Source organism: Scomber scombrus, chromosome 4 (assembly GCF_963691925.1).
Source record: "Scomber scombrus chromosome 4, fScoSco1.1, whole genome shotgun sequence".
Lineage (NCBI taxonomy): Eukaryota > Metazoa > Chordata > Actinopteri > Scombriformes > Scombridae > Scomber > Scomber scombrus.
Window position 1 is genome coordinate 14,515,917 of NC_084973.1, and position 15,692 is coordinate 14,531,608.

Consider the following 15,692-nt stretch of genomic DNA (forward strand, 5'->3'; position numbering starts at 1 on the left):
CACATGTTTGGAGATCTTAAAGCCTATGTAAATAAACACCAATGCAAATGCAGTTTTATATTTGCGAGAGTTGTTTGCGCAGTGCGTGCGTCGGTAGAGGGTGTGATTGTCTATAAAAGGAACAGCCAAAGCCAGTTGTTTAAAATCCTAGTTGGACGGTTTCAAATCCCCCCCTTGCACACTGAGAGAGGAGAATAGAGGGAGGGAGTGCGGATGTGTGTGCGTGTTTGTGTGTGTGTGCGTGTGTGTGTTTGCCAGTCTGTCTGCATGTCAGGAGAGCCTTTCCAATCAAGGGAAGGGATGGGAGAGTCAGTGACAGACAGACAGACTGCAGACAGACAGACTGGGAAAAGCAAAAGGAAGGAGAGTGAGGAAGAGAGATAGAGAAGGGGGGTGGAGCTACCAGTTCAGGGGCGGGGAAAATTAGCTGTCACTCACTGGCGGTTGCCATGGCGAGCAGGCGGTCCCGAACAGCGGGGCATCCAATGGGAGACGACGCTGCTTGTGTCGCCATGGTGACGGGGCTGTGCCCAGGGAGGTTGTGATGGGTTGACAGGTGCGTGACAATCGGAGCTCTCTGCAAGCATGTACGCCAAAGGCAAGAGTAGCAACGTGCCGTCCGACAGCCAAGCCAGAGAAAAGTAAGTTTTATTTATGGGGGAGGAAACCGCGGCTGTGAGGGAAGTTCATGAGCGGCCGGGGGCAGTCACACACGGAGCTGCGGAGGGGAGGGCACACGGCGCTACACTCAGCGGCATGGGGCTCTCTGCTCAGCGAGAAAGGCTTGGAAAGTTGACTGCTTCATTTATTTGAAGAAAAATAGACATTTTGCTGGAGGGTTTTTAAAAAACTGTAATTAGACAGAAGAGGGTAGTAATTTAACACGCAGTTTCTGCTTCACCGGTTAATTTCAGGTTGTATTCTGAATCCAAATACATCCTTGTCTTGCGGTGTCCTGGCATTTCTCTGATCATCTGTTTCATTTATTTCAGAGCAGTTTCATTTTACAAATGCATTTAGTTGGTCTCGTGGCTGGCGTGCGTTTTGGTCATGCAATTAACTGTTCCGATTATTTGTGGTTTGAACAATTGTGCAGTTTTGTAAACACGCGGAGCGAAACTAGACATCGAGCCGCAGGAAAGTCCACGCATTTGTGTGCTCTCAAGCCGCTGTGTGTTTGGAGGTGTCGCTTCTCAAAGAGACTGTCTTGTGTTAAATGCTCCATGCGTCTTATCACTGCTGCAGCTGATCAGGTTTGTTACAGGTCCGGCTATTGGTACTTGACTGTCATTTTGTGCAATTCAATGTAGAAACCACTTTTGAATGGGGAGGCTCGTCCTGTCTGAGCTGTGCTTTCTGTCCATTGACAGCGTTCACAGTACAAACTAATGGGCTTTTGCACTGAGACAATGGAAGTAAAATACATTTTAAATTAGAGCTGCAACAATTAGCCCACTACTTGATTAGCTGCCAACAATTAAATCAATCAACAACTATTCTGATAGTTGATTAATTATTTTGAGCCATTCTCTATTAAAAACAGTCCAATTTTTCTGGTTCCAACTTCTGAAATGTGAATATTTTCTGGTTTCTTTAGGCTTCTGTCATAGTAAACTGAATGTCTTTGGGTTGTGGACTGTTGTTCAGGACCATACAAGACACTTAAAGGATATTGGGCTTCGGGACATGTTTCAAGATTTTCTGACCCTGTACAGGGCATAAAGTTTTCAGGCACCATGCCTGATTTCAGACATAGAGCAGTTTTAAAATGATATAATACTTAATTCAATACATTGTACACATTTCCAGCTGAACAACTTTTCAGGCTCACAGTTTTTTCTTGCTTTAATTGTGCATTGTATGGACCAAACAAGTAATTGATTAATCAAGGAGTAAAATCAGACAGATTAATCAATAACACATTTTTTTTAAACTATAAACTATTGTGTCACTCTTAAACGCTGCACTTTATATGTTCTTAATGCATGAGATGTGAAAACTAACGGCTTTAATGTGAAGCTCCTTTCAGTTCAGTGGGATGTAACCCGGCATGGCTGTTCACTGTTTTTTTGGATGCTTGGGGTCAGGTGGTCAGTGAGCATTTATTGATGATATGCCTATGATTGTGAACAGACACACAAACATTTACCATTGCCGTACTGGTTATGACCTCTGCAGCTTATTCACGGATCCAGAGAGAGAGAGAGAGAGAGAGAGAGAGAGAGAGAGAGAGAGAGAGAGAGAGAGAGAGAGAGAGAGAGAGAGAGAGAGAGAGAGAGAGAGAGAGAGAGAGAGAGAGAGAGAGAGAGAGAGAGAGAGAGAGAGAGAGAGAGAGAGAGAGAGAGAGAGAGAGAGAGAGAGAGAGAGAGAGAGAGAGAGAGAGAGAGAGAGAGAGAGAGAGAGAGAGAATAGTATGGCACAACTACAAACTTACAGAGCCGTTGCACTTAACTTGTGTTTTTCAAATGGGTTTCTTGTCCTGGGAGTATGACCATAAAAGACAAGATTAATCACCTCACCTCCACTCCTAACTGCTGCTTCTCATTTACTGTGTCGTTTGAATGCTGTTCACTCATGTTTGTCAACAGTGTGATTGAGTGTTCCTCTCCATCCCTTGAGCCCCATTCTTTAGCCCCAATCGATAGGAAGAGGATAGGGCTGAACAGTGTGCCTCTATCGCAGTCTTATCGCATGCTCAAGTCAGAGGGAGAGATGGAAAGCTTCCTCGAGGCCTGAAAGTTGTTCTGGGTGCGTTATATGTGAGCGTTTGTGTGTGTGTGTTTAGGCATGTATGAGATAAGCTATTTTCTGTTGGTGAAACTCAGCAGATTTACTTGTGAATGTAGAAGAGTCCTCCTGACAGTTGATCTGCAATGAAGACACATTTTTAGACTTGCTGTGTTAAAACGAGCATGGATTGCAGGCTGTCTTTTAAAGAAAACATCTACCATAACTGTGTTGATAGATGTGACAGCCGTGATCTTTCACAGGCAAATCAGCACTGAAAAGCTAAAAGAGTCTGTAACAAGGCGACACTTTTGGGAGATCTTGAGTGGTTGAACGTTCACCTGTCTTTGTGTGATTGAAAGAATATCTTGTTGTTGTTGTTGTTGCTGTTGTTGTTGAGCATGACTGGTAACATTTGAGCCACAAATACAGTCTGTTTAATTGTTGTCATTGAATCATCTCCATCAGTATCCTATGAGGATATTGGTTATTCAGGTTTCTTTTGTGTCAGTTCTGTTTTATAGTGAGATACAACATGATCCCTGAGATACTGCTGTTCACTGTCCGTGTGTGGGTCTGATCCTGCACACTTAACCTCTTACTTTTACTGTACATCTCTTTTACTGTAATTTAGACTTTCACGTTGCTGCAGAACAAGTCAGTATCTGTGTTTACATTTCGAGGCAAGGCTTATTTTAGAGTGATGTTCCATTGCGCCAAGGCCGTGACAAAAGAAAAGATGGGATGACAAGAAAACACTGGATGAAAAGGCAGTGAAAGGCAAAAAATCAGGAAAGGCAGAGTTTCATTTGTTTCTTAACAAGCAGCCTTGTTTATCAGTGGTGTGTATCAGGGAAGCAGAGCAGGCCCAGCACTGCCGAGTCTTCAGTTGTTTTTCATTTCTGCAGCGCAGCGGGGGATCAGAGAGTGGGAGAGACAGAGGGCAACAACAGATTGAGGGAAAGAAGGAGGAGGGGAAAGAACAGGACTGAGGGAATTTGCTGGATCATTAGTTTACAGTGTTGTAGTATTGACCTCAGAATGGACCCCCGCAGACTCGGAGCTCTGGCATCTCGCCCGTGTAGATGTAGAGGAACTCTAAATGCAACTGACCTCTGTGCAACTCTGTTCATCTCCGAGCGATAAGCATCTGATTTGTGTGGTGTGTCCTTGCTACAGATGCATTTTGGAAGTATACCAGTGGTTAATGCATCACAGATTTCTACATTTTATCTCATGGTTTTGCAGTTTGCACACTTGGAGATAAAAAGTAATATAGCATGATAAAAATCTTGCTTCAGGAGAATCACAAAATGTAGTTTGAAGATTCCACATTAAATGCTGTTTAAAGGTGCCGATTTACAGAATGTAGCATCGGCCTGAGAATCTCAGACAAAATAAAGGAAGCCACATTTTCTCTTTCTTAAGAAATTGTGTGGGTACTTAGTCTCTACACTCTTTTATTACTACCTATTGTTTTGCATGTTAGCACATCCTTCCCTTTTGTTCTTGATAAGAAAAGAAAGGTTTACACAAGTGCAATAACGCAGCTACTATTAGCACAGATGTCATGCCAGTTAATCTCATCTAATTATAGTGGCTGATGTTTACATTTCAGACGTGAATCTTTTTAGTATGTTAGTAGTCTCAAATTTAGATTAACAATGTGCTGTCATTGTAAAAAATATACCAAATTCAGACTGTAATTAGTCCTTAAATCGTTGTAGTTAGGCTCATGCATTTACCTGAAATGTCTACAGATGTATCTTTTACAGTAAAAAAACACTGACAGCACAAAATATTAAAGACACGTTTCATGAAGTGCACTGAAGTGATGGCGAAAGCTGTTATCACTTATTTATTTCCTTGAAGTAATCTGTACCCTTCACAGAAGAAGAGATGCTGATGAAAAGAACCAGATGAGCAAGAGAATTATGTTGTTTTTTTAAGCGTCATTTTACCCAAATCACAAATAAAACACATTGTCTCAATTACCCATTTATCAAGCCATGGTTTTATGAGCTGATGTTGTGAAATATCAGCTCCCCAAACTGAAAACTAATCTGCATACGAAGTGAATAGAATTTTGCTTGTGGTGTTTTGGGTTTTCTGGATGGTCCAGACCTCATGGTAAACATTTCTCATTAGAACTATAGACGAGTGATTTAAAATGAAATAAAAACCAACATAAAGTGTCATACTAAGGTGTTGGGCCACCATGTGCCACCAGAACAGCTACAATGCACCTTAGCATTGATCTACAGCTGTAAGCTCTACAGGAGGGATGAACACCATTCTTCCAAAAGATATTTCTTCATTTAGTGTTTTGATGATGGTGGTGGAGAGCGTTATCTAACACATCGGTCCAAAATCTGCCACAGGTGTTCAGTTGGGTTGAGATCTGGTGACTGTGAAGACCATAACATATAATTCACATAATTTTCATGTTCATCAAACCATTCAGTGACCCCTCGTGCCCTATGGATCGGGGCATTGTCATCCCTGAAGAGACCACTCCCATCACGATCATCATAAGAAAAAAGTGATCACTCAGAACAACTTTGTATTGATTTGCAGTGACAGTCCTCTCTAAGGGGTTGTGGACCCAGACCATGCCAGTAAAATGCCCCCTACAGCATAACAGAGCCACCAGATCACCTCACTTGGGTCAAATATTCAGACTTCTTTTGTCAATTGTCTATGTTTGGCAAGGGGTAGTTCCAACTAGAGCTAACGATTGTTTCCATTGCAAATCTTTTGATTCTTTTCTTGATTAATTGATTCATCTTTTTTGTCCATAAAATGTCAGAAAACTGTGAAAAATGCCCATTTAATGACATCTTGTTTGGTCTAATCAAAAGACCAACATTTTAATCATCAGTTTACAATGGAGTAAAACAGAGAAGAGCTCCAGATACCAGCTTCTAAAGAACCAAGAACTAGATCATTTTTGGTATTTGTTGTTAAAAAAATGAGTTAAAGTTTTCTGTTGATCGATAATTTAAACAAAATGTTTCAGCTATAGTTCCTAGTCTGTGGATTGAGTAACAAGGTTGTTGTACTGTATCTGGAAAGGCATTTTTCTTGTTTTTTCAGATGTAATTCTTTCACTGTTTTGAGTTCCACAAACAACAAATCATACACCCCCAGTGTTTGGGTGGGCCAGAAGGAATCTAAGAGACAGAAATATAAAAACCTTTTGCAAATAAAACCAAAACTGTCTTCATGGACAGATACCACTACTGGATGATCTGATCCCTCAAGACATGTGGATTACACAAGAGTGGCTGCAACTAGTAATCACAGTGTTTTTAAATAAAATCCCAAGTGAAGTGCACGTTTTTTGAATATTTGAAAGACATCTTGCTAAAATGCTTTGCTCCACATTTGTGTGTGTATGTGTGTGTGTATCAGGGTGTGAGTGAATAGGAAGCAGTTTATGTTGTCTTTACACCTGTGTGCCTTCACTGAACACTCGCTCTGGGTCTCAGACAGCAACACTGCTCAGCTCTTCTCTCTCTCTCTCTCTCTCTCTCTCTCTCTTCTCTCTCTCTGGCTTTACCTGTGTTATGGTCCGCACTTGATTTTTATTTGGAGTGACAGTACACGACCACTGACTGTGTACTGCAGTTGTTCAACGAGTGTAGGTTTCAGTCACTGGCAGTTAGAGGACACATTCCACATAGTTCTGGGATTGTGGTCCTGAGCGAGTTGCACTGCATCACATAGTGCACATTCCTCTTCTCCTTTTCTGTGCTAGTGAATCATGGAGCAACTGTTGGAGTGAAGCTGTGTGCAAACTCTGCTGAAATCACACACATTGCTCGAAAGTCTTCTTTATCCATTTCTCATAGTCTCTCATCACACATATCTAGATATAGAAGTGTCTGCATGCGTAGATACCATTACTAGTATCAAACATGCACACATATATAGATACTTTCATACAAAGTATTTAGATTTGTTTTTTTTACACATCAGATTGATTAAACACAAACTAAATTTGTAGTTGTGAAAAGCCAGACTATCACAAGTGTCATCATTGTTTGGTCTATTGTTCAGGTGCCACCTATCTGCTACAGACTTGAGCATTTCTGGTGCTTTCAGGATCATCATTCTGCACACACACACACACACACACACACACACACACACACACACACACACACACACACACACACACACACACACACACACACACACACACACACACACACACACACACACACACACACACACACAGCTACTTCTGAATCGAGACACCTCAGAATCCTGCCAGGAGGCTGCCAATGCAGCATTGCGCAGACTGAGGCAAAGCATTGCATGCTGGGAGTGTTTATCTGACAGAAGCAATTCAGGCTGCCACTCTGGCTCTGATGGAGTGAGTCGCATAACAGGAGAACTACAATGAAAATAGAGCAGTATCACACACAAATACTGTATGCTCATAATACTGTTGTGTCGACTGTGCTGGTTTTGTCCACACCAGCTGCCACCTGATGAATGTAACTGATGAGTAATTTGTTTGTTTACTATATTTAAGCGTCCTTGAAAAAAAGGAAGAGAGAAGGAGATCATTTGTTGGAGCATGAACAGGAAAAAAATGTAGCCCGAGGATAAACATATGTTGCCGGTCGTATTGGTAGGGGAAAATGAGGCAAAATGAAAAATGCATAAGAGTTTTTATGTCCAGGTCAGACGAGGTCAGGTGATATCCTGCAGGAGCTCGTGGTCTTAATGCTCCATAATGGTTGTGTGTTAGATCTCTGCACTTTACACACGGCTGACCCTCTCTGCGGATCACTTACGCTGGTACATTAAGTGGCCACACCTGGTTCTGTTGGCTTAAGTCCAGTGACAGAGTAAAAAGCCCCAGTGAGAACCCCCCTCACCCCACACATAATAGCCACATGGTGTGCCTCAGCTTTAATTCAGCTAAGCTCTGCTCCTCCCTGTTAAAGTCAACAGAGAACAATATAAAAGTGTATCCTTATGTGTATGCGTGTATGTGTCCGCTCTTTGTTGCTATGGGTCAATGGAGATCATACTGCGCGTGTAAGTCTGTAAGCCCATCTGAGCTGTCCGCTTACAGCACTTTCCCCATATGTTTTATCCCTCAAAATCAACCTCCATCTGTCTGTCACGCTGCCTGTGTTAATGTGAACTACAATATCCAGTGATCATTACACAGCTAATAGCCTCTCCAGCTCTCATGGGATGCTTGTGAACAACTGCAAGACACAGAGAGCCGTCACCGCTCTCAGTTGTCATCTTTCACCAACACAGACAGTCAGTGAATGATAGCTTCTTAAATAATCCTCTTTTTTTTGGAACTTAACCTTTATTTTCATATGAAATCATAATACAAACACAGTACATAGCTAATTACACAACAAATGTAAGCATTGAATTACTTGTCTTATTCAGGCATCACAGACATAGGCACCCAACCAAACTCATTCTAACCAATATGCAGTCACCCATATGTTTAACACTACACTTTTTCATATGCCTGTTTGGGAAACTTAAAGGAGAGAGGGTCAGGAGGAATCTAAATTAGTCAGTCACTGCACCATCTCTATATACGCACTTATGTGCAATCACAGTCACATCTGTATACCAGACTCCAATTATATGTAGACTGCACCAAACTCCTCCTCTTCACTGAGATTACGCCCATTTTCTGAAGCTGTTATTTTTTTTGCCAGGTAGGAATTCTGGAGTAGCTGCTATTTCTATTTCACTGGATTTAGATTTTAAAAGATTTAGTTGTTTTCTAATAACCATGTTTTTCGTTGTGAATTTAATCCATGCTGCCAATGTTTTAATCCTCACAGTGTTTTAGATTAGCATCAATATGGGATTACAAGAGAATCAGAAGAAAAACGAGGCTCTGACATGTTTTCTTTTTTCTTCCGGATATACAGAGCTGTCTTAAAACAAAAAATGATGATGACAGTTTGACAAGGCCCTGATAGAAAACACTTTTTTTAACCTGCAGAACACAGAGAGGCTGTTAAAAGTCTCTCTTATCCCTGCTGCCAGAGATGTAACTTGCCACAGAACTGCTATCAAAGCGGCGGCCTCTTATTGAGCTGTGTGAGGGTAAGGGTGTGGGGGAGGGGGGGTGGGGGGCATCCTCTGATCGACACATGCAGAGAAAGGTTGATGTGTCGATCAACAGACAGGACCCTGTAGAAGGCACCCTCACAGCATGCCTTTGGGTCTTCGCTAAAGGATCGACGTGACAAAGGAGCTCCGTCGGCATCAGATAGCATGTGGGGAAGAAGGAGGAGGAGAGGGCACAGCATCCTGAAACTCTTTTATCACTCCCCTCAAAAGACAGAGGGTACGGATAAGTGAGTTTATCACCTGATGGTGGTCCCTTAGGACCCAATGGGTTTCCCCAAATTCTTCTGTTTTAATTAGAAACACACCATTTCATCATATCTTTGCCTTGCTTTGTCTTCTCTTCTCTCCTGTTCCTCATTTTTTAAATACATGTCATTGTCACTATAGGAACCTGTTCCTGCTCTCTATTCACAGTATATCAGGTTTATTTTTTAGATACTGACATTTGGGGAGGCAAGGATTCAGATCAGTGTAATGACGGTGGGACATGAAGCAGAGATGTATTTCATGGTAGGCTTCGTTGACCTTGACTGCAAATTAAAGTCCATGCTGTCAGGCTTTGTTCGTGATGTTAGCGGTAGCACTTGAGGTTTTGTCAGGAAGTTTTTCTATTGCCCCTGGTGACACCAAATATGCATTGCTCTAAACCACAGCACGGTAGGGACGCTCTCCCTCAAAACGTTTCCTGTAACCTGAGCTCCAGCCAAAAGTAAATGCTGTCAGTGGAAACCACACTTACAGTCTGCAGGCTCAGGCTTACTTCCTCTGTCTTTCATGTTTGTGATTTGCACTCCAACATTTTTGTTTATTGGAAACAATAATTGACCATCCTTTATTTAAGTCACCTTATTGATACCAGCTATCGGACATCTTTCTCCTCGTTTGTATCGATGCATGTCTGCTGTGCCACGCTTCCTTTTACTGTATGGCAACCCACTCTTGTGCTCGCCAGTGTGGATTAACTTGCGTTGCCATTGTTAGTGCCACAGTGTGTAACTGCAGATGCTGCTGTGCCTCTCCTGCCTGCTGAGTGTGGTGGAGGTTGGTTGGAGGCCTCTCTGCTGATATTCCTCCATCATTGATATGCAAGCCGCATCTCACAGGCGTTAGCGCAAGGTTAAGCATGCGTGACGGCCAGGCTTAGGAACTGCTTCGCTCTCCCTCTCTCTCTCTCTCTCTCTCTCTCTCTCTCTCTCTCTCTCTCTCTGTCTCCTGCGCGTACACACACATATACACAAGCACACATATTTTCTTACTGTTTTCTCTGCATTTCTTCTATGTCTTGCACTCAATTGTCCCATGTCTGTTTTGTGAAGTTAATCCACAGAGTTCTTCAGTTTAACTCTGTATAAGTGTACCGTCCTTACATGACCACATACAGGGAGTCTGTCCACTGATCCCAGTAAAGTACATGATGACATTTTCTCTCCTCTAAATGCAAGGCGGTATATCCTCTTGCTTAGGATTTAAATTGCTGACATAGAGTTCTTGACATTTTAAGGTCCAGTTAATGCTATTTCTCAACCACAGAGAAACAGGAAGGATATATGAGGGACACAGTAGGTGCAGAGCAGGACAACAATGGGACTGTTTTCCAGGATAACTCCAGTGTTAAGGTGAACGAACTGTGTGTGTTTTTCATGTTATGAAATAATATTATTCATTTACCCGCATCTCACTGCATGTTTTACAACTAATTCATACAGCTTTATGTTGCAGTACGATACATTTCTCTGAATGGTTAGTAATTTATTTATACTTCCTCCAGAGCCTCTGTGCAGGCCTTAATAGCCTCACATTCTTCCCTAAATTGCTCTAGATTGCCTTCATCTGTATCAGTTTTTTTTATCTCATCTCAAAGCTTTGCTGTTCAAAAGAATAGAGGCCTATTAGAGCCTTGTAGAAAGGAATTCTAATCCTTAGATTAGAGCATTGCAGTCCTCCCAGTCGTCTCCTTCTCCCTCTGGTTTCATTGGAGTTGCTGCTGATTGTGGAATGTTGCATTGTGTGAGCTGAACAATGACGGTGTGCCGCTGGACGGTCTGCGGAGCTGGCAGGAGAGGAGAGCGGCCAGAGCCATCACATTCCTTCAAGTCCTGCAGTCTACGACGAGGGAGGGCTGAGCTCAGTTTGCAAGGAAGCACTTCAGCGTCAATGAGTTTGTGTGAGTGTGTAAGCGAGATTGTAAGTGAGCGTAAAAGAAAGAAGGACGCTAAGTGAGAAAGACAGACTGTAAATAAAACAACTCAGCGATTGTCCAATCAAAGAGCAAAATAACAGTCTGATCACATTTCTACGCTGCAACATAGGAACAATGCCGTTTCTTAATTTCACCGTTTGTTACATTAGCCATCAACTGGTGAGGATGCTGAATTTTGCCTGTCGCCAGTTTTTTACCACAATGTGTTTGGCAATAAGTGCAATTTTAAGATCTACTTTTTTTTTTTTTTTTACAGCATTCTCATTTCAATTTGAGTCAGCTTAAGTCAGCCAGAGTCCAACTCCAGGCTTTTCAGCTGGCATAGTCAACGATTGCCAGCTACAAATGAGTAATCTTATTTTTTCTACATCTATCTGACATTGAATACTCACTGTAAAAAAATTAATTAAAAAAACTACTACGAATTTCATCTGGAAAATGTACCACATTTATAATTGTAAACTGCATAATGTGCTGTGCAAGAACAGAAAGCTTGACACGTGTAGCAATAGTAACTAAATCGGGGCCGTGCTTATTGTAACTAACAGTCAATTTATGTGTTTATGTGTTTCTCTGGAGCTCACACACTTCAGTTTATTACGCACATAGCTAAACTTAAAGCAGTCAAAAACAACAGCCCTGCAATAAATCCCATCTTCATTAAAGTTGCAATGTCTATGTTTTGTTGTTTTGGAGATGTGTTGATTCAACCCACTTTTGAGATTATAGTTTGTGCTGCTTTTTAATTGGGAAACAGTTGGTTTATCAGTGCATTTCTCACTTGAACTTAGACTCGAAGTTATTTATCAAGCAACGTCAGCTGTTCAAATGTGAAGATTTGCTGCCTTTCTCTAAAGTAAATTGAATATCTTTGAGTTTTAGACTGTTGAGTCAGACATCAACGTGGGCTCTTGGAAATTATGTTGTGTGTGTATCTGTATCTTGTACTGTGTAGACTAAGAGAGTCAGTTAATAGATAATGAAACTATTGTCAGTTGCATCCATAGTGCTTTTGAATGGTGTACTGAGATGTGTTTGTAATATTTGGTCTGTTTACTCATCAGTCATCAATCAGCTTACAGTGTTTTGGGCATTTTTTATACAAATGAATTTTTTCCTCAGTGTAACCTGTGCGCTCGCAATTCATTAAACTCGTCTCTTCCTGAGAAACTATACAAACAGACTTTAAAATAATACAATAATTAACCTTGTATGATCACTAAGTGTTGTCATCAAACTCAAAGTTATTTCTGTAAACAGCAGTTTAATATTCTCGGCTTCATGACTGTGTTGCATTCAAGATTTACTGTAATAGCTTATAGAGAAAGTTGAACAAGGAAAACACTCCTAAAAATCATTGGTGTTCTTTCATCTGTGAAATTAAACAAACTCCCCACGAGAGGTGACTCAATCTAAACAAATCAAACCCAATGAAATGGAACTCAAATTAAGAAAGTGATGGATTTGCCTCTGCTTTTTATTTGATTTATCCACTTTACATGTTCGGCAAACAAATTTCAGCGATAGAAAAATCTTTCTGGCTGAAACCTATGTGTAAATGACAAATATAAAGGACACAACTGGATTTTGCTCAATTAGTCTGTTGGTAAATAGTGAGCTTAGGCATCATGTGCTCTCACCATTTCTCCCTGTTTCTCCCTCTCTCTGATAAGCTGGCATTTCCTGTTATCTCAGCCTTGGGCATTGTTGTCTGCTCTGTGAGACAGTAGAGTCTCTGCACTGCTGACGAACTGTTTCACTTTGTCTGATTGTGCCTGTATTAAGGGGGGTGGACGGGCGGGGGGGCCTTCCTTTTTTATTGTATTGTCTGTTCAAGTCTTAATAGCTGCTGCACTAATTTGCTGTTTCTCAAGATCCGAGTGGGAGTGGGAGTGTATCCTGCCAGAGCTGCCAGCCCGTCAGTGTCGTCTAGCTACACACCACCCACTGAACTCAAAGCCAGTATTTCCACACTTTTTAATCAAAACAATACATAACAATAATGAATTTATCAATATAATTATGCCATACTAAATAAAAACTCACATGGAGCTAAACTATACAAGATGCAACTGATCTTATCAACCGTGTTCGAACTGAAATATCTTATGAGCCGAGCTGAACAAAAAAATGTTTGCACCCAAAGCAGATAAGTAAATGCAGTACAAGTCAAAAGTTTGGATACACTTCTCATCCAAATGAATGGGACGGTGTGTCCAAACTTTTGACTGGTACTGTACGTGTCCCCCCACACACCTAACCTCGAGGCATCTGCAGACACAGAGTACCGAACAAAAGCAAGGTAATCTGTGATTTTTTGCAACTACATATCACTTCTTCATTGTAGGTGGGCATATTCAAACACCAACACCCTGTTTAGACTTGTGCACATTTTTATTATATTGTCCTGGAGCTATTGATAAGTTTTGGCAACATTTTATATTGGCTGTGACAAAGAAATTGTCTTTAATATGGCTCCATCTGGTTGATATCCAGTCAATATAATAAGGTCAACATCCCTGTACTGAAAGTTCACAGGTTTAATGATGTGAAACTGAACTTCTTACACTGCTCATTTTAAACTTCTCTGGATCAATTCTGTCATCACCTGAAGTAAAACCACTCTTTCTTGTCTAATATTGTGCTATATTGTCTAATTTGCAGTTGAGGTTATGTAACAAAACTGCCTCCGCAAAGAAGTTCTAGCTCAATTAGAGAATGTGGTTTTCACATTATTAAACATTTTACTCTGTTCTTTCTGTTAGACTTTCTATTCTATCTGTATACTATTTCTCATTCCCAACACACTGTAAATATGATAACCAGGTTTGGGTGTAGCCTTTAAGAGAGTGTGCTGGCTTTACAGCACAGGGTGGAGGTTTGCAATTACAGTTGAACTTGTGGTCACAGTATCTTGATAAGTTGGCTGTTATCAGTCTCTGTCCAGTTCACCATGTAGCTTGGGTTACTACAGAGTCTGAGCTGGCATTATTTTTTACTCCCTCTCCACATCTCTCTTTCTCGCCTGAAACAATATATTCAGAATCCGTCCATTGCAAGTTACATTGTAGTTTACAGTCAACAGAAATCCAGTAACAATTTAATGCACTTGATGGTTAATAAAGTTAATAAAAACTCTGGATTTGTTTGATTTTGTCTGTTTTTATATGTATTTAATTTAGAAACCTTTCAGGCTTTTAACCACAGGTCTAAATAAACAACTTTAAGAGCAGCTTTGGGCTCTGATATGCATGCCATTATAATACTATTTTTCTAGAAATAACCAACTACATATAAATCCTGATCAGTTTGTAGCTCTACGGAAGCAAATTGCCTCCATGCCAGGAAAAGTTTCATGTTATAACGTGATACTGATTGTTTTTTTCCTTCTTCCTTTTTCTGGCGTGGCTGCGATACGTTTCCATAATAACTCAAACAATATGGATCTTTGTTGTTAAAATTGTTTTTTATCTTTCATGTGGCTGTTGTATTGCATTTAGATATGTATTGGACAGTCTTAAAGGGAGGGAAGGGGAGGACAGGATTCTGGGATCTCTAGTTAATGAAAGGTAAACAAACGGTCTGCACTGAGGTGAGCCAAAGAACTCAGGAGTCTTCCTCTGTGTCAGGATATGAGCTTCATTTCTTGGACTTGTACTTTTACGCAGGACATTTCACCTTTCTCTCCTGCAAATTCTTCTCTTTGCAGGAGAGAAGGTTTTTGCTGAGAGCTACATCTCTGTTCATAGCCACAGGTGCAGTTCAGCCTGTATTGTGAACTATGATAAAGTTTGTCTTAGTGTATTTATCAGGTGATTGCAGGGCATACAACATAATTATTGTGCGGTAAACTTGTGTGACAGCTGTCATTAGCTGCCAGTATTGTGTCATAGAGATTTTATTTTTGTGGCGGGTCAACATCTCACACAGTTCTCAAGTCAGCCAGCTCCGCTCACCTCCACCAGTGCAGGCTACAGCGGCCTCTGCCAAGCCGGTGTTGGAGCATTCAGGCCTGTCATCCAGCCAAAGCTCCACTAAGAGCTTTACTATGTGTTCTGGAAGTGAGAGGGATAAAGGCTACGACAAACATTTGCTCAGTAAAGCAGTTGTGTGAGACCATCTCAGTGGAGACAAAACAGGGAACATGAGCAGATGAAACACAGTTTATTTGAGTACGAGTGTCTCTCCTCAGGCTGTTTCCATGCAGGATTATGACGCATGTTTTGCTAATCTTCAAAGCCAGAGTGAACTTTTTTAGTGCTCCTCCCAGCGCTCAACTACGCACCAAACCTGCAAGTGAAGTCAATGCACAGGCCAGTCAGCGTCAGAGAGAATATACTTTATATGAATATCTCAATACAAGCGCTCTGCATCTAGCAGGAGCCATTAGAGAGACCCAAGGGGATACCTTGGAAGGGTAATGGAGAATATAGATTTAACTTGTGACCATCAGCAAAAATACCAATTAGAAATGCATCAGCGAACAGCCAGTGATACAGCCACAGCACTCGGCCAGCTGGGGAATAATTGAAGGCATGTATTTGATTGAGATATGGCAAGATGTTGAAGGAGTCTGGTTGAAGTCTATGTGCTGTCTTGTCATACTTAAATGATAAAGAATCTCAATGGCGAT

General features: G+C 41.2%; 1 protein-coding gene across 1 annotated transcript in view; it reads left to right on the forward strand.

The window, feature by feature from the left end:
• The first annotated feature begins 551 nt into the window (after positions 1–551).
• LOC133978865 (single-stranded DNA-binding protein 2) overlaps positions 552–15,692 on the forward strand; it is a 52,172-nt gene continuing 37,031 nt past the window's right edge. The window contains exon 1 of the mRNA XM_062417207.1: positions 552–641. Within this exon, the coding sequence (XP_062273191.1) occupies positions 586–641 (56 nt within the window). The 5' untranslated portion in view covers positions 552–585. The remainder of the gene's footprint in view (positions 642–15,692) is intronic.